Source organism: Mustela nivalis, assembly GCF_964662115.1.
Source record: "Mustela nivalis genome assembly, chromosome: 8".
NCBI lineage: Eukaryota > Metazoa > Chordata > Mammalia > Carnivora > Mustelidae > Mustela > Mustela nivalis.
Genome location: NC_139027.1, coordinates 77,745,184 through 77,771,816, shown reverse-complemented (window position 1 = coordinate 77,771,816; position 26,633 = coordinate 77,745,184). Strand labels below are relative to the sequence as shown.

The following is a 26,633-nucleotide window of genomic DNA, read 5'->3' as shown; positions in this document are numbered from 1 at the left end:
GAGGGCCTCACCCTGGTCACAAGGGGAGGTGGGTGCTGACTTGGATCGATCTTCCTCCGACGGTGAGCTTCCAGAAGTGGGCTGTGGGGACTCAGCGCCAGCAATGAGCTAGAGGGAGGGAGAGAAAGAGGGGAGACGTGAGAAGGGAGGGTGGGAGCTGCCCCGAGGTCGGAGGCGTAGAGGTGCTGTAGGGAGCCCGGCACCCAGCAGCACTTGCTGAACTGACATTCTGGAAGCAGACTCAGGTTTCATTTGACAGTGAAAGGGAAGACAAGAGACTGTGCCGGGCCGTGTATGCAAGTGTTGGGTCACTCCACTGTATACCAGAATCTAATATTACACTGTATGTTAACTAACTGGAGTCAAAATCAAAACTTTAAAAAGAGAGATGCTGCAATTTGTTCGAATTTCATTCTACCCAAGCACACCTGTCCCCTTCCATCAGAACCTCCCTTGCCTATGCAAGCCAAACAAGTTACTACACCTAAAGCAAATCGACATTTGCCTCTAACACCTGTTGGGCCTTTATCCATCGTCTTGTTCAGCTATATTTAGCTAATGGCCTCTGCATGTGGATACTGTGTGGGGCACTCTGCTCAGGCAGACCACAGGCTCTGGTCTGTAGTAGAAATAATAAATAAATAAATAAATAAATAAAATTTATAAATATTTATAAATATAAATATAAAAAATAAATAAAAAATATTTACCGAGCTTCATATTTTTAGATGTGTTGAAATTGGTTGGCAAATTTTAATACAGCACCCCCCAGTGAAGTCTAGTGAGATGCTGACACACCATGTTAAGTTCCATTAAAGTCAGAGGTTTGGACTAAGCGGTCACACGCAGTTCTGCTCTGTTTTACCCTTGATCTCCTAGCCGGTTGCACATGTCCTCTCTGCACAGTGGACCACTTGCAAGGGCCAACGTGAAGACAAGCAGCGCTCCGGCAAGCCTGACGCTCTTGCCAAGAAGCCCTTTTAGCTTCTGACCAAGGGCACTTCTCTCCCTTCCTCTCACACGAAGCTGAGCTACTACTTGGTCACGTGGCTTTTTCTAGCTTTTGCACCAGAAGCGATCCAGCAATAAAAATTTCAGAATCCTCTGGTCTTTAACTCATCTCTTCCTGAATTTCTCCATGTTAGCTTCTTAACACGAGGTTCCCCCCAATCTAAGACAGACAGACAGACGATGCCTGGTTATTGGTATCATGGCCCGTGTAAATTGCGGGGGAGAGAGCGGATGTGTATTGTGTTTTCTCTTAAATGTTTCATGATAATTAATTACAATTCTGTCTCAATTTCCTTCTAGCAAGGAGAAAAGTCATTCTCTCCCATGAAGGGCTCTCCCTAGAGCTCATAAATGTGTGTGTCCGACATTGTCATGACAGGGTGTTTGCTTAACCTGCCGCTTTGGTGGGGGCATAACATTCTTGGGTGCTGACATTTTGCTTGCAACTGAGCTCCATTTCCACTCATGGGATTTACAGAGCTAAGAGCCACCAGAAGCACAAAATCTCATAGCTAAGCGACCAGGGAGAAGAGGGTTCTTTTTTCCCAACCCTTGCAAATCAGCTTTGCTTATTGGGCAGGTAGAGAGGGAGGAGTTTAAGAAGATGGAAAGAATCCAAACCTCTCCATTCAAGGGAAAGGGCTCTTCTGAGATGCACCCTGAAATAGACTTGCTTTTCTGATAAGTGCTTGAGAATGCTTGATAATAGGTAATGAGGATCACTGCCTGGCCCCAACCCCCACCAGGATTTCTTGCCCAGTAAACATGGTTCTGGTTTTCTCATAACTTACTCTTTTAAAGACTTACAATTTCTGGGCTGGAAGCCAAGGCCAGGAAGGACCTTCAAAAGAAATGCTATGGATGCCTTGAGCTCTGTGTACATCTGTGGGCCCTGACTTACCAAAAGAGCATCTCAGCAAATGGATCTCTTCCTACTGACATTAGAATGTAACATGGATAGAGACAGGGGGCTTTGGTCTCCAAAGAAAGGCCCAGCTGTTTCATGTGGTGGGGCATTAACAATATCCCTTGGACGGCACTACCATAAATCTTCTTGGCCTGCTCCCTAGAAAAGAGTGTGGTCCCAGCTCTTTATCCCTATATCCTCATTACCATGACACTAGGGGCAAAGTTCAAACACTGACATTGCTTTCATGCCAGTCTTGGAGCCAGATAAGCCTACTTCCTTGTCTAGTGTTGTGCTTTTTCTAGAGGGAATTCCAAAGTCCTCATCTCCAAGATGAGTTGAGTCAGTAGGGAGAAGAACAGAATCCCTGTGACTTGCTTCATTTTTCCTCCACTTCTAGAACTGAAGGAGACTTTAATGTCACCTGCCTGACCATTTTTTTCATTCCCTTTCAGCTCATGCTGTGTCTCAAACCCAAGGATCTCGGAACCTCACTCTGGGGAGGAGAAGGGGTGCTCTCAGGAAGCCAGCACAGGGTTGGTGGCCTCCAAAGAGCTCCAGAAACACCTCCAAATAGCCAGTTACCTTTTTCCTCCTCTGGCCACTGTTGGTGATTTTGTCTGGAGTGACGCCTAGGTCAGCCAGGACTTTGGCAATTCCTCTGGCGTCCACCCCACAGTTGGGGGCCACGTTGGTTTCACAGCGTCGGTGAACGTTCATCTTGCAGACTGTAAGGAGACACGGAGAGGAGACTTCCAACGTTCATGACCTAAAACGTTACCTTGTTGTTGTTGTTTTTTTTTTTTTTTGGTCCTGATTGTAAAAGTAATACATGTTCATTTGATAGAATTTGGAAAAACGCAAAAAGACGAAAAGAGAAAAATAAAAATCACCTGTCATCTCATCACACAGAACTAAAACAGTATCCATCAAAACACCATACAGAGCTAAAACACCACACAGACTGTTTATGGATAAATGTCACATTCTAGTTCCTTCTAGGAATCAGAACATGGTATGAGAATTAACCGGTTTATTTGGAGAACATTCATTTGTATTCTGAGCCCAAATGGGTTGCATATATATAGTGTGCTCTACTACTTTGCTAAAATGTGGGAATATTACCAGGACAGTGCCCACAGCTGAGCCTACTGGGATGCTCATCTGAACGTGAGGACATTGAACAAGGTGACCTCCAAGCCACCTTTCAAATCTAATATCCAGATTTGAAGGAACAAAAGCTGTGCCTGAAAATCTTTTTTTGCCCACATCATTTAGTTGTCGGTGTAGGACATCAAGAGTGAAGACATCAACTGTTCTGGTTTCCAGTCTAACATGTAAAGAGCTGAGACAATGTCGCTGGGTCCTAACAAAAATCAAAAGTGCTTCTCAGATCTACTAGAGGAGTAACGTTACAGGGCACACTGCTGCCCCCTACATGAACGAGACAGATGAGCAGCTACTGTGAACCACAACTCGCTGGGCAGAAACTCCCCAGCAAGAACATCTGTGGGAACCAGGGTTGGCTCAGGGAGAGCGGATCTGAAGCTGGCCAAGTGCTGGAGTCTCAGAGTGGACAAGGCTGAGTCCAAACTCTGGGCAGACCCAGTATAGGGGCCTCCCACACCTGTGTTAGTTTTGCTTCTCCGACTTTGACATCCAACACAGGGGAGAAAATTCCCTTATGCTTCTGCCAGGGGGAGGGGAAAAGGAACCATTTTGAAATAAACCAGAATACTCTGCTCTCAACAAGGCCTGCTTTTAGAAGGAACTATTTTACCACAGCCTAAACTACTGTAGTTTTATCAGATCCGACTTTACCTCAGGGGAGGAAAATACCCTACTCTAGCCTGTTTAGTGTCCCATGTGGGAGAAGGGAAATACCCACCCCAGCTCCTTATAGCCTTTCATGTAGAAGAGAATATCCAACTCTAGCCCACATCAGCCATCCTGCCCCACCTCAGGGGGGAGGAAAAAGTCCCTTGTGAGTCACTTAGAAAGGTCATAGTTCAGAGGCACAGGTTCATGGAAAGACTGAGATCTTATCATAGGACTAGAGAATGTTTCCCCTCACCCATACCCTCACCAATGCATTACTAAAGGCCTATTTACTACATAGTAAATAGTTCCTTTCACCCAGCACAGCATGTCTAGCTATCTAGAAAATGTTAAAAGGCATTCTAAAAAGCAAACACACAGCAGGGCAAGAATGTTGGAAATTATCAGAGTGGGAATTTATTTATTTATTATTTTTATTGGTTTAAAGATTTTATTTATTTTAGAGAGAAAAAGAGAGTGGGCAGAGGGGCAGGGGGGCAGGGACAGGTAGGCTCTGTACTGAGCTCAATGTGGGGCTCCATCTCTCCATCTTATAATACTGAGATCATGACCTGAGCCAAAACCAAGGGTCAGATGCTCAACTGAGTCAGCCACTTAGACTCCCCTCAGACCAGGAATTTAAAATTTTTGATTCCTATACTAAGGGCTCTTATCAATAAAGTAGATACCACGTAAGAAAAAATGGGCAATGTAAGCAGAGAGATGGAAACTCTAAGAAAGAATCAAAAGGAAATTCTAGAGATCAAAAACACTAAGAGAAAACAAGAATGTCATAGCTTGTCTCACTGGTAGAATGCCACACGTGAGGAAATAATCTCTGAGTTTGAGGATAGGCCAAAAGAAACTCCCAAAACAGAAGCAAAGATAAAAAAACAAACAAACAAACAAACAAAAAAAAACCAAAAACATGAAATAAAAGAAACAGACTATCTAAGAACTGTGGGGCTATATAAGGTATAATGTGTATAATGGAGACACCAGATGAAGAAAACAGAGATAAACAGAAGAAATATTTGAAACAAAAATGACTGAGAATATCTGCAAATTACTGTCAGACACCAAACCACAGATCCAGGTAGGTTGGAGAATACCAAGCAGGACATATGATAAAAACAAAACATAATAACAAACTTCACCTAAGCCTGTCACATACAAACTTCAGAAAATCAAAGATAAAGGAAAGGAATCTTGAAAAAAGCCAGAAGGAAATTATACCTGACCTACAGAGGAGCAAAGATAAGAACTGCATCTGACTCATCCCCAGAAACCAGTCAAACAAGAAGATAACAGAGTGAAATATATAAAGTACTGAGAAACCCCCCCCACCAACGTAGAATTCTGTACCCTATGAAACTATTCTTCAAAAGTGAGAGAGAGGGGCGCTTTGGTGGCTCAGTGGGTTAAAGCCTCAGCCTTCAGCTCGGATCATGGTCTCAGGGTCCTGGGATCAAGCCCCACATCGGGCTTTCTGCTCAGCCGGGGGCCTACTTATCCCCCAACCCTGCCTGCCTCTCTGCCTATTTGTTATCTCTCTCTCTGAATAAAATCTTAAAAAAAAAAAAAAAAAAGTGAGGGAGAAATAAAGACTTCCCTTAGATAAATAAAAATTTAGACAATTCACTGACAGTAAAAAGAAACTCTTCAGGGAGAAGGAAAACTATCAGTCAGAAACTCAGATCTACATAAAGAAAGAAAAACTACAGGAGATGAAACTTCTTTCTTCCTTCTTCACTGATCTCACAGATAAGTTTCTCAAAATAATTGCAACTAATATATCCAATTATGTGTACTTATATGTATATAAATATGGATGCTTATGCATAAGTGAAATGACAGCACTGATACAAGGAATGGGAGGGAGAAATTATGATTATTTTGTTGTTATAATGTATTTGCATTAATTATTGAGCATTAGAATGTTATATGAAAGTGTATTTGGATTTGTTGCAAATGTGTACTACAAACTCTGGGGCAACCACAAACATCAGTAAAAAAAGAAAAGTAACAGATATGTTAAAAAAAAGAAGAGAAAATGGAATCATATGAAATATTCAACTGAAAACACAAAAAGCAGAAGAAAGTGGAAAATAATAATAAGAACAAAGAACAAGGACGTCAAATGGAAAACAGGAGCAAAAATGGTAGTTATTATATCAATAATCACTTTAAAAGTCGACAGTCTAAATACAGTTGACCTTTGAACAAGACAGCAAATGGGGTGTTGATCCCCTGCACTGTTGAAAATACAAATATAACATTTGACTGCCTCAAAATCACTCCCGCTAACTGTTAATAACCTTCTGCTGACTGGATGTCTTACAAATAACATAAACAGTTGATGAGACATACTTTGTATGTAATACGTACTGTATACTTTCAACAAAGCTAGAGAGAAGAAAATGCTACTAAGAAAATAAGGAAAATACATTTATAGTACATTTTAACAAAAAACCACTTACAAGTGGACCCACACAGTTCAAACCCATGTTGTTCAAGGTTCCACTATATGCCAGTTAAAAGAGATTGTCAGAGTGGATCAAAAAACAGGACCCAATTATATTTAATCTATAAGAAGCATACTTTAAATATAAGACACATAGAGATCAAAGGCATGGAGAAAGATATACTGTCCTAACACTAATAAAAAGAAGGCAGGAGTAGCTATATTAATATGGACAGAGCAGATTTCAGAGCAAGGAAAGTTATCAGGAATAGCAAATGAAGTCAATTCTCAAAGAAGACATTAAATCTTTAATGTGCATGCACCTAACAGCAGAGTATCAAAATATGTGAGGCAAAAACAGAACTGCAAGGAGAAACAGATGAATCCACTGTTATGTTTAGAGACATCATCAGAAATGAACAGATCCAGAAGGCAGAAAATCAGTAAAAGCATAGTTGAAGTCAATAGCATTAGCAGTCAACTGAATAAAATTGATTACTATGTCTAGCAACTACTTCATCCAACAACAGCAGAATACACATACTTCTCAAGCTTACATGCGATACTTACCAAGACAGACCACATTCTGAGCCATAAGACAAACCTTACCAAATGTAAAAGAATTTTTAAAAAATCATACAAAGTCTGCTCTCAGACCACACTGGAATTAAATTAGAAATCAAAACTAAAAACATAATTGGAAAGCCCTCAAATGCTTGGAAATTAAATAACACACTGCTAAATAACACATGGGTAAAAGAAGAAATCCTAAGAGAAATTTTAATATATTTTCAACTGATTGAAAATAAAAACACAACTTCTCATAATTAGCAGGATACAGGAAAACCATTCGTGAAAGGCACAATCTACCAAAACTCACAAAAGAAATAGATAATGTAAAAGGTCAATGTGTATTAAAGCAATCAAGTCAATAATTAATAACTTTCCAACACAGACAATACCAAGCCCAGATGAGTTGCCTGGTGAATTTTACCAAATATTTAAATTAGAAATTATATCAATTCTCTATAATATCTTCTAAAAGATGAAAACAGAAGGGACATTACAAGAAAAGACAACCATGGCTCAATATCTGTCATGAATATAAACCTAAAAATCCTCAACAACAGACCAGCAAATTGAATCCAACACAGCATAAAAAGAAATATAAACCATAAACAAGTAGGATCTATCTCAGGTATGTAAAACAAGTTCAACATTTGAAAATCAATTAATGTAATCCTTCACATCAACAGGCTAAAGAAGAAAAATTACATAAACCTATAGATAGATGCAGAAAACACATTTGGCAAAATCCAACACCCACTCATGCTCAAATCTTTTAGCAGCCAAAAAATACAGAAGAACTTCAACTTAATAAAGAACATCTACAATAAATCTACAACTAATATTATGCTTACTGATGAAAAACTAGAAGCTGTCTAGTTTTAAGTACAAGGAAAGTCTCTCCCCCCTCCCGCTACCCCTTCTCAATATTTTATTGGAAGTACTAGATTATGCAATAAGACAAGAAAAGGAGATAAGAGGTGTAACGATTGGAAATAAAACTGCCTTTATTCACAGATGACACAATTGTCTATATAGAAAACAAAGAACTGACAAAAATCTGAAACCAGTAAGTGATTATAGCAAGGTTGCAGAATATAAGGGTAATATACAAAGCTCAATCATGTTCATGTAGACCACTAAAGAACAACTGGAATTTGAAATTAAATATATGATGATATTTATATTAGCACCTAAGAACCTGAAATACTTAGGTGTGAATCTAACAAAATATGTACAAAGTCTATGTGAGTAAAACTGTGATGGAAGAAATCAGAAAAGAACTAAATGAAGGGAGAGATATTCCATATTCATGGGTAGGAAGTCTTGGTATTGTTAGGATGTCAACTCTTCTCAAGGCATTCTCAATCAAAATCCCATAAAGTTATCTTGTGGGTAATGATAAAAGGAATCCAAAGTTTACATGGAGAGGCAAAGACCCAGAAGAGCAAACATAATATTGTAAAGAGCAAAGTTGGAGGACTGAGACTACCTGACTTCAAGACCTACTCTATAGGTATAATGATTAAGACAGTGTGTATTTGTGAAAGAGTAGAGGAGCAGATCAGTGGAACAGAATAGAGAACCAAAAAGAGATCCCCATAATAATACGACCCCTCTTTAACAGAGGAGCAAAGGCAATACAATGGAGCAAACATAGTTTTTTTCAACAAACAGTGCAGGAACACCTAGACATCCACACACACACAAATGAATCTAGACACAGATTTTACACCCTTCACAAAAATGAATGGATCACAGACCTAAAAATGAAATTCAAAACTCTGAAACTCCTAGGAGGTAGAAGAAAATCTAGATGATGTTAGGTATGGTGATGACTTTTAAAATACAACCCCAAAGGCCTGATCAGTGAAAGAAAGAATTGATATCTGGATTTCATTAAAATTAAAGACTTCAGGTTTGCAAAAGACAATATCAAGAGAATAAGATAAGCCATAGACTGGGAGAAAATATTTGCAAAATACACATCTGATTACAGACTGTTAACCAAAATACACAAAGAATTCTTGAAACTCAACAATAAGAAAATGAACCATCCAAATAAACATGGGCAAAAACCTGAGCAGAAACCTCAGCAAAGACATACAGACGGCAACCAGGAATAGGAGAAGATGCCAATATCATATGTCACAAGGGAAGTGCAGCAAATTAAATCGACAATGAAGACACCACTGCACGCTTCTAAGAATGGCCCAGATCCAAGACACTGACACCAAATGCTGGGGAAGGTATGTAGGAAGCAACAGGAATTCTCATTCATTGCCAGTAGGAATGCAAAATGGTATAGTTACTTTGGAAGACAGTCTGGCAGTTTCTTCCAAAACTAAACATACCCTATCATACAATCTAGCCCTCAGACTCCTGGAATTTACCCAAATGAACTGAAAACTTACGTTCACATGAAAACCTGCACATGGATGTTTACGGCAGTTCTATGCCTAATCACCAAAACTTGGAAACAACCAGGCTGACCATGAGCAGGTGAATGGATAAACTGGTACATCTGGACAATGGAATCTTACTCAACACTAAACAGAAATAATCTACTGAACTGTGAAGAGACGTGGAGGGACCTTAAATGCATATTGCCAAGTTAAAGAAGCCAATCTGAAAAGCCTCCATATTGTCTGACATGTGGGAAAGAAAAACTACGGAGACTGTAAAAGGCTCAGTAGTTGCCAGTGATTGGGGGGAAGCAGCAGAGCACAGATGATTTTTCGGGCAGTGAAATGATTCTGCATGATACCATAATGGTGAACACAGGGCATCATATACTGGTCCAAACTCATGGGATGTACAACCTCAAGAGTGAATCCTAAAATAAACTGAGTGACAATAATGGTCAGTGTGAGTCTGCGAATTGTAATAAACGTACCTGTCCGGTGGGGGATGCTGAGAGTGGGGGAAACTGTGTGTGAAGGTGGGGGGAGATGGGAAACCTCTGTACCCTCCCCTCAATTTTGCTCTGAACCTAAAACTTCTCTAAAAGTCCAAGTCTATTAAAACACACAACAACAACAACAACAAAAAACCCACAGACAGACAAAACTTTTTGAATGAAACCAAGGAGAGTGGCTGGACCTCGTTCTGGCCCCACTTGGCCTGTCACTGGCCTGGAGGGAGGGCCAGCACAGACCCCCACCCCAGCTCAGGCTTGGAAGGCTGAAGCTGAGCTATGGAGCTCAGGCCCACAGAACCAAAGATGAGGGGGCAGGGCAGGGGTGCTGGTAGGAGGAGTCTTTCTCAGACAATATAAACATATCAGAAAGCTGAGCCACAGCCTAGCCACGGTGCTGACTTGGTTCACTGGATTTTTGCCAGCAATGTCTGGAAATCCTCAGGCCCATCCTGCACTCCAGGATTCTGCCCTACCTTCCCAGTCCCACTCCCCACAGCAGCAGCTACCCTTTGACGCTCAGCTTACCTCACCAGCCCCTGCCCACCAGGCCCATGAACGCTTTCTTTTGCCTCTTCAGGAGGTGACAGTAAGGACAAGAACAAAGCAACCAAAATGTAAACAATTTCTTAGCAAGGGCAATGTAACTACATAATTTGGCCTCTGGCACCCTCTGCTGTTAAAATGCTAAACCTGTCTGTCCTAAACTGGCAAGTCAGCAGAAACAGAAATGGTTTTGGGAGACATCTTCACTTTTTTACTCTTAAAACACTATTTTTTTTTCTTCAAAGATTTTTGCTTTCTATTTTTTAAAAACTCTATCACTTCCCTGGGAGAGCCATATAGTTTTCTTAATATATATAAAAAATTCTCAAAGATGTGTTCAAATGGATGGCACGAGACAGTAAAAACTGAATGGGAAGAAATCAGAGAGCGAGACAAACCATGAGAGACTCTTAATTCTGGGAAACAAACTGAGAGTTGTGGAAAGGGAGGTGGGTGGGGAGATGGGGTAACTGGGTGATGGGCATTAAGGAGAGCATATGATGTGATGAGTATTGGGCATTGTACGCAACTGATGAATCATTGAACACTACATCTGAAACGAATGATGTACTGTATGTTGGCTAATTGAAATTAAATTTAAAAAAAGATAGTGACTTTGAAAGTACTTTGAAAAGTCTGGAAACATGAGAACAAAGCTAGCTGAGGAAGGGGAACTGGAGGTAATTCCGGCAGCCATAATGGGTCCCCCCGCCGAGGCTGGGGGTGATGCCCAGAGGCTGAAGACCAGTGAAAATAAAGTGGACGTGCTTGCTGGAACCGAAAGAAACTGGATGTTCACTCACATTAATGGGGGCCAAACCAACCACCCAAACTGTCCTTCCCCAATTCCCACCTCACTGTTGCTGGTGAACACCAAGGCCAAGGGCCATTAGCCCGGGGCTGCCAATACTGGCTTTTCGAAGGCTTCCCTGTCCAGGCTGCCTCGAATGTTCATTTCCAGTGGTTTCATCCAGATAATTCATGCCGGGGAGAAATCGAGCAGGGTTTTTAGGAGAATAATGATTCTACTACCACCCAGGTACTCATGGTTGTTGAGCTCCTGCTCCATTCTGAACAGTGCTGCAGCACAGGACCTACATTTCCTATCATCCATTCTAGCGGCCTTCGGAGAGATCTTATTGCCGCGTCTATACCCTTTCCTTAGCTAAGATCGAGGATGGTGTTAAGGCCCATCAGAGTGTTGGGAATTTCTTCCAGGCAGGGAGATGACCTTCTGAGAGCAATGACAGAGCCACGCCTGAGGAGAGGCAGGCCTGTGTGTCCGGCAGAAATCTCTTTATGTTGGGCTGATTTGGCCCTTGAGCATGAGTCAGGGCATTGGTTCGATTTCATGGCTGGTCACAGTCGGCGACGCTGTGCTCACAGGGAGGACAAACAATTGTCAACGGGAAGCTGTGTACGTATGAAACAGCTGTGTCATACAAGTTGGCAGGAGTGAGAGGCTGTAGGGTCCCGGGAGGAAGATGAAGAAGGGAGGGTAGAGGGGTACTGCCTGGGGGTCACACTGGGTACCAAATCTCACCGGACAGAGATCTGGGAGTCCTGATTACACTGGAACCACCATTCAAAGCTTTCCAGAGACTGACTAGTCAACTGTCTGCTGCCCAGCGTTCTTTGGATGAAAACCCTGGCAGAACCCTCCACCAACCTTGGGAGCATGGCCCCTGGCATCGCCAGGTGTTCCTGCCACAGAATCCAAATCAACCAAGCGGACTCCTGTGGCATTTCAGTGCTGAGCACTGAGCTGCTTCTTCCTTCCATGCCCTCATGGGCCTCCCATTCCCTTTCATGCCCTCAACGTACAGCTGGTTGCCTACCTAAAATGCCTTCCCTTTTGCCCTCCTTCCTGTTCAGGTCCTTCTCCTCCCTCATGGTATATCTGAAGCCCCCCCCCCTCTCTCCAAAGCCTGGCCTGACCACCCGAGTCCTGAGGGCCTCTCTTGTCCATGAATTGCTCCCCCTTATTTCTGACTGGCTGCTTGACTATTATTTAACTTGTTCATGTTTACCACCCAAGTGGAAGTTTCTAGAAAGTTAAAGTAATGCTCTATCTCCAAGTTCTCCATGCCTTGCACAATGTAGGGTGTCAAGCTTTTAAATGAATACTAACCCTGAGGGGAGCGGCTGAACATAGGCAGCATAATGGCAACTATCGGACTAGACCCCAGTAGGTATGATGTGTCTGAAATCCTAAATTCTCTACGCAAGCATTGTCCAATCACGTAAAATTCAGTGCCAAGGTGAAAGAAGGGAAAGCAGTTAGCCAACGTGACTTTATTTAAAAACAAACAAACAGAAGTCCCCGTATGTAATTACCTCCTCGTGGGACTCAACCATAGAAAGACTGAGGTTTAACATTATTTCAGGACTTCTAGGGGCCTTTCTTCCATAACTACTCACACGTAAGCAGGAGGATGCGTGCACAAGGGTGTGGGAAGCAGCAGAAAATAGTGAGGATACAGAAACGAGTCAGTGTCCCTCAAAAGGGCAATGCTGCAGTCACACGTGGAATGTTCATAACATGGGACACTAATCAGCCACTAAAATGACTAAAGTAGGCCTACACATACTGACTCGGAAATAGTCTAAGTCACACTGGTGGAAAAGCGGATTACGGAGCGATGTACAGAGGATTTCATTAACAAATATTTATTGAGAGTCAGCGTGTGAGGCACTGCTACAGGTGTTGGGGAAACAGAGAGCTAAGTGGGTGGAAAAAACCCTCTTCCCATCATGGATCTTCGTATTCTGAAGGATGTAAAGAAAAAGAAGTAATTTATAATATTAGAAGGTGGTCACTGTCAGGAAGAAAAAGCAAGCAGAGGAAGCTGATGGAAGGTAAGAGATGAGTTGTTAAAAGGGTGGTCAAAGTAGCCCTCACAGAGGAGGTAATAGAGAGAGAGAGAGAGAGAGAGTGTGTGTGTGTGTGTGTGTAGGGGGAGCACGGACAGCTTCTAAGACAGTTCCCAATGACCTCCACCTGGCATCTGTTCCCTTATGTTATTGTTTCCCAATGAGTGTGTGCCAGATGTAGTCATCTGTTCTCGTGAACAGAAAATGTCAAAAGTGCTGGGGTGTCATTTTTGACATCAGGCTACAAAAGACTGTGGCTTCTGTTTTGAGCATCCTCACTCACTTTCTTGTTTGCATGCTCCGAGGGAAGCCAGTTACCATATTGTGAGCCGCCCTGGGCAGATGCCGATGTGGCAAGGAATGGATGTGTCCAGCCCGGCTAACAGCCAGCGAGGACCTGGGGCTCCAATAGTCACATGAGCAAGATCGGAAGGGATCCTCGCCCAGTCAAGGCTTCAGGTGAGTCTGGAGCCCCAGCTGTCAGCCTGCCTACAAGCTCATGAGAGACCCTGAGTCAGAAGCACTCAGCTGGGCTGCATCTAGACAGAAACTCTGAGATAACACTGGTGGTTTTAAGCCACTAGGTTTTGGAACAGTCTGTTATGCAGCACCAGAAACCCAACACAGAGTGAGCGAGTGAGAGAGCGACTGAGTTTAGATATCCATGAAGCAAACGTACACCACACAGCCATGGAAGGACCCACTGAATTTAAGTCTAGGGATGGAAGTAGAAAGAGAACATGAAGAAGGACTTCAGCAGCTATTATATAGAGATAATTAAGTCTTGCTAGAATCTTCCAGAGCAAGAATTTTTTTCTTTTTTTGAAATTTGTTCTTTTTATTTATTTATTTATTTATTTATTTATTTATTTATTTTTTCATTCTAAAAACCCAAGCAAAACTTGAAGTTACGACAAGGAGCCTCGTTGTTAGGAAAATAATTAAGGACTAACACGCTCAGAAATTATGAGAATAAAAATCCTTTTTTCTGTGTTTAAAGTTTTTTAAATATCCAAAACACTTTTTTTTTTTTTTTTTAAAAAAGGAAGAAGGAAGGAAGAAAGATGGGAGAAAGGAAGGAGGAAGGGAGTGAGAGAGGAAGAAGGAAGGACAGGAAAGGGCTGGAAGGGAAGGGAAGGAGGAGGAAAGCAGAGAAGAAGGGTGGGAGGGAGGGAGGAGGAAGGAGGAAGAAAGGAGTGGGGGGAGGGAGGGAAGGTGTGAGGAAGGGAGGAGGGAGGGAGGGAGGGACAGAGGAGAAGGGAGGAGGAAGGGAGTTTCATTGTCATTATAGTTCTCAGAAGACAGGAGGGCAGTTGAGCTTAGAAGAAAGCCCAGGAGATTAGAAGGAAGCCAGAGTGACTTCCCTACCGCTGCCCAAACGGGCAATCATGCAGTCAGGACCAAAACAGCTTCCCAGACACCTACCCTGAGATCTTGATGGACCACAAATCCCTAAGTCATTGGTCCTCCAACACAACGACCCCTTCCTCATCCCTTCTTGGAGAGCAAGGGATACTCTGAGCCCTCATTCCATGAAAGCAGCCGCAGATCACGGCAGTTATTAAAACGGGCTCTCAAAGAAGGGCAGGGGGCCCAGAAGGGGCTTCTTTGGGAATCTCTAGGCCAGACCCTTCCCCAGTGTTCTGTTACCCCTGCCTGGGAAAAGAGGTGGAATCCAAGCAGACAGGCTGGTGCAGGGGAGCCCGTCTCACACAGGGATGAGAAACAATTGGGGCTTCCGCAGGCCCCGGCAGGGCACACTGGGAGCTGTGTAGAGAGCTCAGGCTTTCTGCTAACTTGCCCCCTGGTGCTGAGGACTTCGTGGCAGCGGGGCTGGAGATGTGAGTGTGGGATCACGGGCAGAAGAGAAAGGGGAGGTGCTCTATAAGGCAAGTAGAATCGCTCACCTTCTCTAGAGAAGAAAACAAAAATCACAAGGTCTTAGGTGTCTGTCCCTCCAGGGGGACTGACTCCATGAGTCAATGGAAAAATAAAGCACCAGTGCAAAAGGGCCTAGACAAGTCCAATGTGCTACATACAACTAAACCAAAATCAATTAAACCAAAAAAGAGTGGGGGTGTGCCTAGGCAGGTTCATGGTGCAGGTGAAGTCAGGTTGGAGAAGCAGCACAGTTTAAAAAGTGAAAAACAGAAATGATTCAAATGCCTCAGGGCCTTAGTGATGGATGCTGGTATCTGAAGGTTTGGAGTCAGTTTCTAGTTTCTGGTCTAACAGTAGTTGGGCGGCCGGGGCGGGGGGCTCAGGCAGACCCACAAACGAGTTTGGAGAGAAACTCAGACTCAACAGGCACTTGAAACCCAAGTAAAAAGACAGGAAGGAAATATTTTGTCCGCTCACTCAGTGCTGGTGTTCTTCTACCCTCGACCAAGGGGCTCGGTTATGCAACAATGGTCTGTGTGCATTCTCCCAGGGCCTGGTGCCTCTGGGCCGTGGGGTGACAGGGAAGTGGCAGCCCAGAGGGCACAGGTGGGTCCCCAGAGGTCCCTGGCTGTAACCTCCTTGTGCACACGGTCCAGTCTCTCCAGTTCTCCACTCCTGCTCCCATACAACAGGGTGATTCTGTACCTCCTACCTGGTCCACACAGGGATGGTCCTCAGAAGTATGGGCACAACCCCCAAACCCAGAGGGAGTGACCAAGATAGTCTTGTGGATCCTTCCCTATAGACCCAAGCTCTCAAGAAAGCTGTTCCACTGACCACTTGTGACCCTATTTCCAGGAATGGGATGGGCAATAAAGCGAAAGCTATAGACCAGGGGATGGGCCCCAGCCTAGGGGAGCAAGGCAGCATGACCCCACAGAGGTGGGGAGTTGATGGAGGGTTCTGGAGCCGGAGAAGGCACGGTGCACAGATCAGAGTCCTTGGGGTGGGGGGAGCACCAACATCCTGTGATGCTTCGTGACCCTGGGCAGCTCTCTAATCCTCGGTTGTTTCTTAGCAATCACAGCAGCAGAAGCAGACTCAGGCCCTGCCCTGGCCTCTTCTCGTACCCTTTCCACAGGGTACGAGGGCTGCAGGGCAAAAAGATGTGAGATTGAGAAGGGATCCAAAGAGAGAAGACAACATGGTGGACCTGAGGCAGGGGAGCACTCTGTAGGATGAGGGAGGACTCCCGTTCTCACACAGCTGTTCAAGCTCCCCCAACATCCAATGCCAAGAGTGAACCCTGGTGTGTACAATTTGTTACCCGGGTAACAATTTAGCAATATAGGTTCAGCAACTGAAACACACGGACCCCTCGGTGGGGGGTACATGGCAGTGAGGAGGCTCTGTGCACATGGGGATGGGGCAGAGGGGGTAGATGGGAAATGTCCACACATTTCTCTCCATTTTGTTGTAGGACTTAAAGCTGCTCTTAAAAAAACCAAACCAAAAAACAGTCTGCATTAACTGAGGGGCAGGGGAGAGTGAGTGGGGTGAGGAAAGGAGCAAGGGGAAGCGAGCCCATCGTGGTAACGTGGTAACGGAGGAACTGGAGAAGGGAGATCTGCAAATGTGTGCTGGAGACACAGCCTCAGGGTCTGTGGGGCCTGCCTCCCCCCCTCCCCCCTCCCCCCCCCCCCCCCCCCGCTGCCCTGGGCTCCTGGGAACAGGTAGCCTGGATCCCCCCCACCCCGGCCTTGGCTCGAGCAGACGTGCGAGCATTGCCTGCCAAAAACAGCTGAAGACACATCCTGGGCCCTGCCTTCTTCCAGAGTCGTCCAGGGACCCCAGGGCCCTGGCGGCAACATCCAGGCACCTGGGCCACTTTCTTAAGATGTCAATATTTCTGAGATGACAGTGCCTTCCTTTAGACTCCCCAGACAGATCAATCATTAATACAGTTACTGAATGCCAGACAAGGCCTCATCAGAGTCCCAGCCAAAGCAGGCTGTGTGCTTCCCGCAGCCCCGCTCAACCTCGCCCAGGTGCAGCACTCCTCACTCCTCCCCTAGCCCCACTCTTACATCCTCCTCTTCCATTGTCTTAAAGTCACTTAGCATCAAGAAGGATTTCAGGTGAGCCATGCTTCTTTGTGTCAGGGTCCCTTCTCCAGAACACTGGACAGGGAGGTCTGAACGGGCAGCTCACCTAGGACAGCGATGCGTCCACGGCCAGCACCCTGTCCTAGCCCCATGTCAGGGTGCCCTCAGCTCCCCACACAGCCACTTCCAACCGTCACCCCCCTTCTCACACCACCCGCACCCACTTCTTACCTCAACTCCAAGAGGGATCTCCCGGTTCCGAAGACCAGGGAACTCTCCCTGCACAGAATGCCCTCAACAATTCAGAACCTAAAGGATCCTCTTGTCCCCTCACCTCCTGTCCCCGATGCCAAGAGGTGTATCTGTGTCCAGGCCTGGTCTCGGGGCTTTCCGTCCGGCTGGGAGGACGGGTTATTCGTCTTTCTCCCCCAGGCCCACCCCTCCCCCTCTGGGCTCATTAATCTCCCGTTCTCCACGGTCTTCTCCCTCATTACAGGAAGCATTCGGAGAGAACGCTTCGTCTTCCGTCTGGCTTCCATCCCACCCAGACAGCTCCTGTCAAGGTCGCTAGTCACCTCCTACTAGTTACATCCGACCCCGCGTTCCACTTCTTAGTTTCAGTGACCTCTTGGAAGCATCTGGCACAACTTAGCCCTTCCCTTAAACATTTTTTTAAATACTCTCTACTCCTTTGGCTTCCATGATGTCATCCCTCAAGACTCTTCCTGAGATCCTCCCGCCTTGTGCGCAGGCTTGGCCTTGATGCCCGTCCCCTTCCTCCCCCAGACCTCAGGGCGCTACCTTCTCTTCTCACACTCAAGGCCCTTCTGGGGAGGATATGAACTTTACAGCTTCAAGCACTACCCACGACATGGATAAATCCCAAGTCCAAACACTCAGTGTAGACCTCCGCCTGAGTTGCAGCGAGAACACCCCACAGCCGGACAGCTCCATGGAGAGTATGGGCGTCCACACTCCGCGTGCCTGCTGGGCCAGCTCGTGGAACAGGGCACTCCATCCAGACCCCCGGAGCATGTTCCCACCTTCCCCTCTGATCACATGCTGTTTCCCATCTCATTGGAGCCGAAGGCAATTCACGAGCGGGACAGCAGGAAACAGGAACTCGAGACTCAAGAGTCAAGGTTCAAACCTTATTCCTGCTACTCAGCCGTGTGACGTGAACAAGTCATTTGGTCTCTGAGACTCAGGGTCATGGGAATAACATCAAGTACAAACAGGTCTGTGCAGCATCAATAAGATGCTGTATGTGACAGTGTCCTAGCATGGTTCCTTCCCAGAGTAAGCTTGGAAGCACGGATTGTGACAGAAGGATTTGCATTCCTTATTTCCTGGCCTAACTCCAGAAATATGCTTCCCTTCTGCTCCACTGTATCTCTTCCTTTAATTATTTCTCCACTTTTATAGACTCCACTTGTGTCCCCTCCCCCAGCTTGCTCATGGTCTTAAAGACGGAAGAGGGACACCTTGCTCCTAGCATTCCTTCTGTGGAGTTTCCTTGGCTGCTCCCTACAGAGATTGCTGAACAAATCCGCCAGTAAGTAATGAGACCATAACAAGGGCTTGTACTCCATCCTCTGGCCAAACGTGGAACTTACCTGAGAGGCTCTGAACACCAAGAATTTTCGAAAAAGTGGAGACGGAAGGGACACAAGAGTATGGAGGGGGCGGGGGGCAGAGCGAGGGCATGGCCCAGGGTGCCTTACCTTTGCACTGCAAACCCTGCCGTAGGAGGCCCCAGAGCAAGGACCCACAGTGGTCGCAGAAGGTGGGGACCTTGTAGTTGTGGATCCCGAACTTGTGGGGCATGTTGACGCTGAACCGCTGAGAGCCCACCTGCAGGGATGGCAAAACACAGGGTCACTAACAGCCTCGCTCACATGGTGGCCTGCTTACTGCTGGAGCTCCTACAGGCCAGCTTTCCCAGAAGGCCTGGCCACCGAATGGGGCAGGTGGGAGCTTGGCTCTGAAAGCTGCCGCGAGAAACCAGGTGCAGAGAACCTTCTGGGGCATTTGCTCCTGATACCCTTCGCTCACTCCCCACCTCTCTGTTGGACCTTGTGAGGCCAGGCCCACTGCCCAGTGAGGTCCCCCCAGGACAGCGGGCTTCCATCTTTCACGGCACATGGCACACAGTGCGCACCTCACATTATGGCTGTTCACGAGATATCACCGTGTTTCTCAAGGCTGCTTTGTGCCTGGAGGCCATTTTGGCCAATAGTAGAAGATTCTACAAAGACCCTGAAGCCCCAGCACAGCTGCGGAAAGTGAAGGTCTCCAGTTAGGACAGGCAGTAGCTGTGGTGAAGCCTGCTAACCCAGAGCCATGCGCCCCAAGGGCACGGAGGTATGGGGACTGCATACAGGCCAGGCACCACTGTCACCATTAAACCTCACCGGCACCCCGCGGGGCAGGCGCCCTTGTTGGCCTGAGTTTCCAGCAGGGGAAATTAAGGCCGTGTGAGATTAAGAAGCACGGTGGTAAGCTGATGAGCAGCAGAGGCAGAATCTGAGGCCCACGAGTGTGAATTCAGAGCCCAGGCCCTTTCAGCAGCATGCTGCCACTTAGGGATTATTTAAAAGGAGTAAAGAGAAGGCGGTAAGGTGGAGGGGGAAGGCCGGGGAGGGGGGGCAGTGTATTCTGATCTGTGGGCCTGTGTCTGCCACCAACTACCTGTGAGGTCTTGAAAGTTTCCAGACTTCTTGGGGCTTCAGATTCCTGATCTGGCTAATGAGGATGGCAGCCCCGTCCCACTGAACGTCACAGCGCTGCAGGGGGTGGGGGGAGGGGGCACAGGGGATAAGACGCATAGAAGTGAGGGGTCATTGGCATGGTCTGCCTTTCTGGGTCTCCTCCTCTATGTCCACCTGCTCACCCTGAAGGGCGTGCATCACTGTAGCCACTCTTTTCCTGCAAATGCTGAAGATGTGGTGGACCCACACTGAGAACAGACTTGGGGGTCCTAGGAAGAGGCTCACAAAGGGATATAGGTGACAGACAAAGGTGAAGAGGTGGGGGAGCGCCCAGGAACTTGGAGGTTCAGCCGGGAGCACCCAGGATGCTAAAGTATCAGAGGATGGTGGGCGGAGGACAGGGCATAAGCACGAGCCACAGAACTGGAGGCTGTGGAAACAAGCATGAGAGCCGCGCACACACAGGTACACACGTGCACACGCTGCTCTGCCGCAAAGACGTGGAAACGGGGGCGAGTGAGACCAACGCAGAGGCCATGGGAGGGAAGAAGAGAAAGAAATCACTGGAAGGTGAAGAAGAAAGGAAGGTGATGCCACGGAGAGCCTTGGGCGGTCCCCACCCTTAAAAGCCCGGGGAGATGGGGTGCCTGGGTGGCTCAGTGGGTTAAGCTGCTGCCTTCAGCTCAGGTCATGATCTCAGGGTCCTGGGATTGAATCCCGCATCGGGCTCTCTGCTCAGCAGGGAGCCTGCTTCCTCCTCTCTCTCTGCCTGCCTCTCTGTCTACTTGTGATTTCTCTCTGTCAAATAAATAAATAAAATCTTTAAAAAAAAAAAAAAAGCCCGGGGAAAGGTGTGTCCTCGGCACTAACACACAGGCACTAAGCAGGGAGAGAAACTTAGGCTCCCTGGCAGAGGGCTTCCCCCATCTCCCCCCAACCCTGGTGGGTGCAGCAATGCCCTAGGAGCCTGGCCCTGCGAGCCCTGGGACAGGCAAGAACTCCACAAGGCAGAGAAACTCACAGCCCCCATCCTCAATCCTTGGCAACTTCTCTCCCTTGGGACACATGCCACATGTGGGGACAAACTTCACTGGTGACGTCTATTCGCTGCCAACGGGCCAAGAAGGACAACCAGAAAGCACTTGGTCACAGACTCAAAGGCAAGGGGGTATCTCCCACCTCAGCCCTCTAACCTGTAGGGCATGGACTCTTTGGGGACTTTTCCCTCCAAGAGATGGGGCGAAGCTATAGAAACCTGTAAGGGCTCGCAGGGGAAGAAACCTGGGAGGTTTTGGAGGGAAGGAATCATGTGTTCCTCTTCGTTCAGTGGCATGTGGCGCAGTATCTGGCACAGAGCAGGAAGTGCTCAGAGGATGTCCACAGGACAGAAGGGAGACCGACAGCAAGCCAGCCACCTGCCTTTCCTTTATCTGTCCAAGTAAAAAGTACGACTGTATACTTGGGTCTCGACCCTGCCACAGGAGCCAGGAGGCCCAGGTGGTGAGAACCGGCACTTTCCACCGTGACGGCAGAGCCCCCACAAACAGCTTTGGTGCCCTGGGCTGCCTGTCTTTCAGGACATGGAAGGTTCCATCCAGGCCATGCCCCCACTGCTTTCCAGAGACTGTGTGAAAGCAAAAGGAGATAAAAGATAGAAGTGTTTCTGATGCCAAGATGCCATTCGGATGAATTATCTTTTAGTAGTAGTGGTCCTGTAAGTTGCTCTTTTTGGAAGCCAAATTATAAGTCCACCTGATTATAAACTTACCTAGCGTCTCTTTGACCCCCAGTTCTAATGCACTATGAGTATCCAGTACTTACTTATCTATTTCATCAAGAATTAAAAGCAGGCCTTTGAAATCCACTGCTATGAACACAGATAACACCCACCCTCACACACACTCTCCTTCCAGTCACTCGGTTAGGAGAAACCCACCTTTACTGTTGAATTGTCTCACTTCCTTACCCCCAGCAACTTCCCTAAGAGTCAACCTGATACTAGGTTAGAAGATTAAGAGACAATGAAGTCCATCGGTCAAGGGCTCAGATTCCATGGAACAGACGACCTGGGTGTGAACATGGCTCCTTCTCGTACTAGCTGTGTGATCTGGGGCAAGCTAACATGACCTCTCTGTGCTTCCACTCTCCCTGTAGCAAAACGAAGATAATCGCATAGCTCTTATTAAGGCCATTTTGAGATTAAATACTGTATGACGAAGTACTTAAATCGACACACGGTAAGTACACCATGAACGTCGGCTGGTATTATTACTATAGTTATTCCTGCCTCTTAAGGGTTTCTTGGGTTTGTCAATTCCTTTCCGTTCCCCCCATCACCTCAGAAAAACAAGGTTCCCGTTTATGTGTCATGTCTCTCTCCCTGTTTATGAGCAGTGTGGAGACAGTGACAGGTCACTTAGTGACGTCACTGTTCCGAAGAGATAATGACATAAAGCAATTCACATGTTCCTCGCAGGCTTTAGCTCTGGGATTGCGCGGCTCTTGCCCTAATAGCCACGGACATGACACGGACTCTGAGCCACGGTCATTCTGTAGACCGTGCCTCCTGCTGGAAGGCTGTGGACAACTCCCTCAACTCTGATCAACACAATGGAGAAAGCCAGGGGATCTGAGAGAGATAAGGAGTTTCTCAGGAACCACTGAGGGGGCAGTAAAGAAAGGGAGGCGTGGCAGTAAAGAAAGCCCCAAATTTCAACGTTATAAATAGTTACCTCATCGGGAGTTTCCTGTTTCTTTAATCCAGCACACTTCGTAATTATGAGCTCATGGCATCGCTTGTGGACCACGCAAGTGCAAACTGCAAACAGCAAAAATGGGAAGGCTGAGCGACAAGTGGGGGTAGAAAGCTTCCACCCCAAGATTCTGGTCTCCATGGAGGGACGCCGGGAGCCACGCCCCTCCTGTGCCAGAGTCTTAACGAAAGACCCGGCTGAAGCCTGGAAGGCTGAGTCATTAGGAATACTGTGTCATCAGTGCCATTAGGGTTCCCTGAAAGCTCTGGAGAAGAATGCACCCTTACACCCAGAGGGCCTCAGGAGTTTTCTCTAGATATGGAAGTACCAAATGATTTCCTCACTTCTATATGCCAAGGTCAGGGAACAGTTTCCTTCTGTGAAGCAGGTCTGTTAAAGGCACTGGAGCAGTCCTATGCCCCAGCCCATGTCACGTCAGGGTTGGCAGGTGTGACGGGGAGCACTACTGAGGGAGAATGGGTCTTTTGGGGGCATAGGAGTTCTTAAACATTTTTGGTTAATTTCACAGTGGCCCACAGCCTGGTCTTCCATATCCTGGGACAGTGTGAGCTGAGGCAGCCAAAGAGGTAAGCAGCTATTTGCACATATGCTACCTCAAGGACATGGCCGTGTACGACAGAACCTGCTCAGGTCCTCTGGTGAGCCCAAGTCAACCAGTGGCTGGGTGAGGAGATGGATCTTGCATTTTAGTCAAAGAACTGAAAACAAACAAACTGCAATGATTTCAAGGGAGTCTTAAACATTGAAGAGCTAATGATTCCACAGTAGAGACAAAAAAAGGGGGGGTAGAGAGAGAATCAGCAAGGATCACTGAGAGATAGGAGTGAATCGAGCAGGTGAGGGTACTTCTTCAGGGAGCAAGAGAGGGAGGAGGGAGGGAGCTGACAGGGTACATGGAGCCCAGCTCAGGGCAGGGCGGGGCCTTCGAAGGGTGTTGAATGGTTGCATCTTACTGGGAAAGGAGCAGAGACCCCAGGGACAGCTGGAGACAGGTGCCCACAGGTACTCCCATACCTCTACACCCCATATATGGGATACAGGAACCATGTCCAGGCAGGGACAAAAGAAAACAAGGTCTTGCTTCTCAGAGAGGGAACAGGAGCATGCAAACCCTATAGAGCCTATAAATGTCATCAAACCCAGCATGTGTGTCCTAGGAGTGTCGCTGATCTGGACAGACCAGAGGGCCCCCAAGCATTTAGTTCCTACAGTGCCTCTTACCTTGACATTGGTATCCCTGCTTTCCTATGACACCCCTGAAAAGAAGAATACAACCTTTTAATAAATTTTAGTAGGTCGAAAACCACACAACGTCACCCCTTTCTGGCCACCAGCCACGATGCACCAAGTAGACTAGAATCCAGTCAGCAGCGGGATTTCACTTCCTCTTGCAGAGCGCCTTAAAGTGACTCCTTCAGGGTGCCTGGGCAGCTCAGTTGGTTAAGCCTCTGCCTTCTGCTCATGCCGCCATCTGGCAGTCCTGGTATTGAGCCCTGCTCATCACAGGGCCTGCTTCTCCCTCTTCCTCTGCCCCACCCTCCTGCTCCTTCTAAGTAAACAAATAAAATCTAAAAAAAAAAAAAGACTCCTTCGGAGGCAACAGAGGTTAGAGCCAGTGTTTGGAAAGGGTACAAAGCCTGGTCAGTATCAGGGCTTGGTTTCCTAGACCAACAGCCTTTCCAGTGAGGCCAACAGTGTTCTGGAAAGCCACAAAGACTCTGCTCGCTCAAGGCAGATCTTGATCAGTCAAACATGGCAGGTAATCATATAGGAGGGCTCTAGCTTACAGGCATATTCTCTGGGCACTCCAGCAGCAGTCAAAGGTTCTAGGTGGGTCTGTGGCCAGGGTTAGGGGCATTGGTCAAGGGTAATGGCAGAGGTTCCTTCCCTGACAGGTGTCAGCTCCCCTGGGGCAGGGTTAGGGTTAGCATGGACACAGAACAATCCAACCAATCTGGCCTGGGCCCTGTCCTCAGTGACACCACCAACTGGTCAAGGAGCAATCTGCCATTTCCAGCCCAGTGGGAGCCACACCTTGGGAAGCCTAGAACCCAGAGGTGTTCGCCGTATGCCGAGAGGAGACCTGAATCCATACATCTCAGCTTCCACAACATACTCCCTCCAAACACACAACTCGTAATGGAAATACAGAAAACAGAGTTAGAGGGTGGAAGCAGCGCTGGGGGTGAGACATTTCTGTGATGGGACTGGGGCATTATTCCCGCTTCCAGCAGCCTGAGAGTGCTCTGAGCTGCACCTCCACAGATGTCCATGCCAACCTCAGTGACTAGTTCTGGAAAACCACAAGGACAAGACAAGCCACTCCTGCACACCTTGGCAATTCAAAGCCTAATTCAGATGCTCCTTTTTGCTTGGTTTGTGCGGCAGATTGGCCTCACTTATTCCCCCCACAGGATCCAAGTGTGTTGGCGAAGTTCAAGAGCTCAGAGAGGTTGCCAGGAAGGCTGGTGGGAGGTCTGGAACAGCTTTCTGCTGGGCTCACCAGGAGTGGAAGTGGGTCTCTGACACCTCCTAGCTGGAGGACGTCACACTAGTCTTGTTTTCCTTTCTGAGTCTCAGTATTGTTAGTGGAATGGCTTTAATAATACATAGCTTCTAGGACACTAGGATGATTTAATTAGATATTCTCAGGGCCTAAGAAAAGACTTGGCACATGGTAGGCATTCATTAAGATTCCCCCACCAATACCCAAGGCCGGTGCTCCTTATCCTTCTCCATCTCCCAAAAAGGCCCATAACCTACCTGTCTTTGCCTATCAAAATCCTAGTCATCATGAAAGGAAAAATGCCACCTCTTCCAGGAAGCCTTCCCTGAGCACTCCAGCCAATGCTGCTCTCTCATTCCTTTGAAAGCTGGGCATCCTAGTAGCACCACTGTTGTAACAGTTATTAAGAACTGCTTTGAATTACAGATACTGGGAATCAATTATTTTTTAAGCTTTATCATGGGAAAATTCAGATATATACAAAAATAAAGAGATAAATGTAAGGGACCTATAACCTGCTCTAACAATGATTAATGCACCGCTGATCTTATTTCATCTCTACCCCTAGCCCCTCTGCCCTTCTTCCAGATCATTTTTAAACAAATCCCAGACATCACATTATTTCATTTCTAAATAATTAAGCTTGTGTCTCTAAAAGATAAGAACTCCTTTAAAAAATACATCACAACATACCACTATTGGTTATAAAATCTTAACTCGTTAAACATGATCTATGATATGATCCTAAGCATAAAGTCACCATTCTTCCCAGTTATCCCCCCGGGTACTAGAGACTCACTGAGCCTTCCAGAAAAGTCTTCTGCAATAAAATGAAGAAGAAATGAAGCCCATCAGCACTTTAAAAATAAAGTTTCTCTTCTCCTGCAACCCCCTCCCCCATGTCTCACCTCAGGGAAAGCCTCACTAGAGGTTCCCAGGAGAGAGGGCCTTACCAGATAAAATCTCTGCAGTGGGAGCAGTAGGTGGGCTGCCGAAGGTAGGTAGCCATGAACTTGTGGCCGTTGACCTGGTGAACCCTGCGCCTGACAGCCCCCTGCCTCTTCCTGGGCCGCATGCGCTCCCTGAACACGCGCTCTTCATTGTCTTTAGGGGCTGGGGAAGGACAAGAGCAGAGAAGAAAACACAGGGTTAGCACACCTGGGAAGAGACCTCCTACCCCACTCTCAGTGCCAGGAGCAGGAGCGGCATGGGCGGGAGTACCCATGGGCTGAGGGACTCTGGGGTCTGAGCCTTGCTGCTCAACCCCAGCAAGGGTGCACCATGAGAGACAGGAAGGCCAGACTGGGCTGCCATTTCCTGTACCAACGGCACCCCCGAATTCATCCAGATCCCAGTCCTGCCCCTGGTGTGGCTTCTCCATTCCCCCCGGGGATGCAGCTGTACATTGCAAGGGTGTGGGACCAACAGGCTCAAGGTTCACATTTTATCACAGCTTCTTGGCAGCCAGGCCTTAGCCAGCCAGTGCATCCTTGCCTGGAGCCTCTAAGGGCCCAGCCCTCTGGAAACGGGGTACAGTGCTGACACCAAGGGC

At 46.9% G+C, this 26,633-nt stretch overlaps 1 protein-coding gene across 7 annotated transcripts in view; it reads right to left on the bottom strand.

The window, feature by feature from the left end:
- PRKCE (protein kinase C epsilon) overlaps positions 1-26,633 on the bottom strand; it is a 516,689-nt gene that overhangs the window by 147,361 nt on the left and 342,695 nt on the right. For all 7 annotated transcript variants that reach the window (XM_082746981.1, XM_082746980.1, XM_082746978.1 and 4 more), the window contains 6 exons: positions 26,035-26,194; positions 23,797-23,831; positions 22,534-22,619; positions 18,815-18,944; positions 2,504-2,646; positions 12-108 (listed from right to left, as the gene is read on the bottom strand). In XM_082746981.1, coding sequence (XP_082603107.1) covers positions 12-108; positions 2,504-2,646; positions 18,815-18,944; positions 22,534-22,619; positions 23,797-23,831; positions 26,035-26,194 — 651 coding nt within the window. The remainder of the gene's footprint in view (positions 1-11; positions 109-2,503; positions 2,647-18,814; positions 18,945-22,533; positions 22,620-23,796; positions 23,832-26,034; positions 26,195-26,633) is intronic.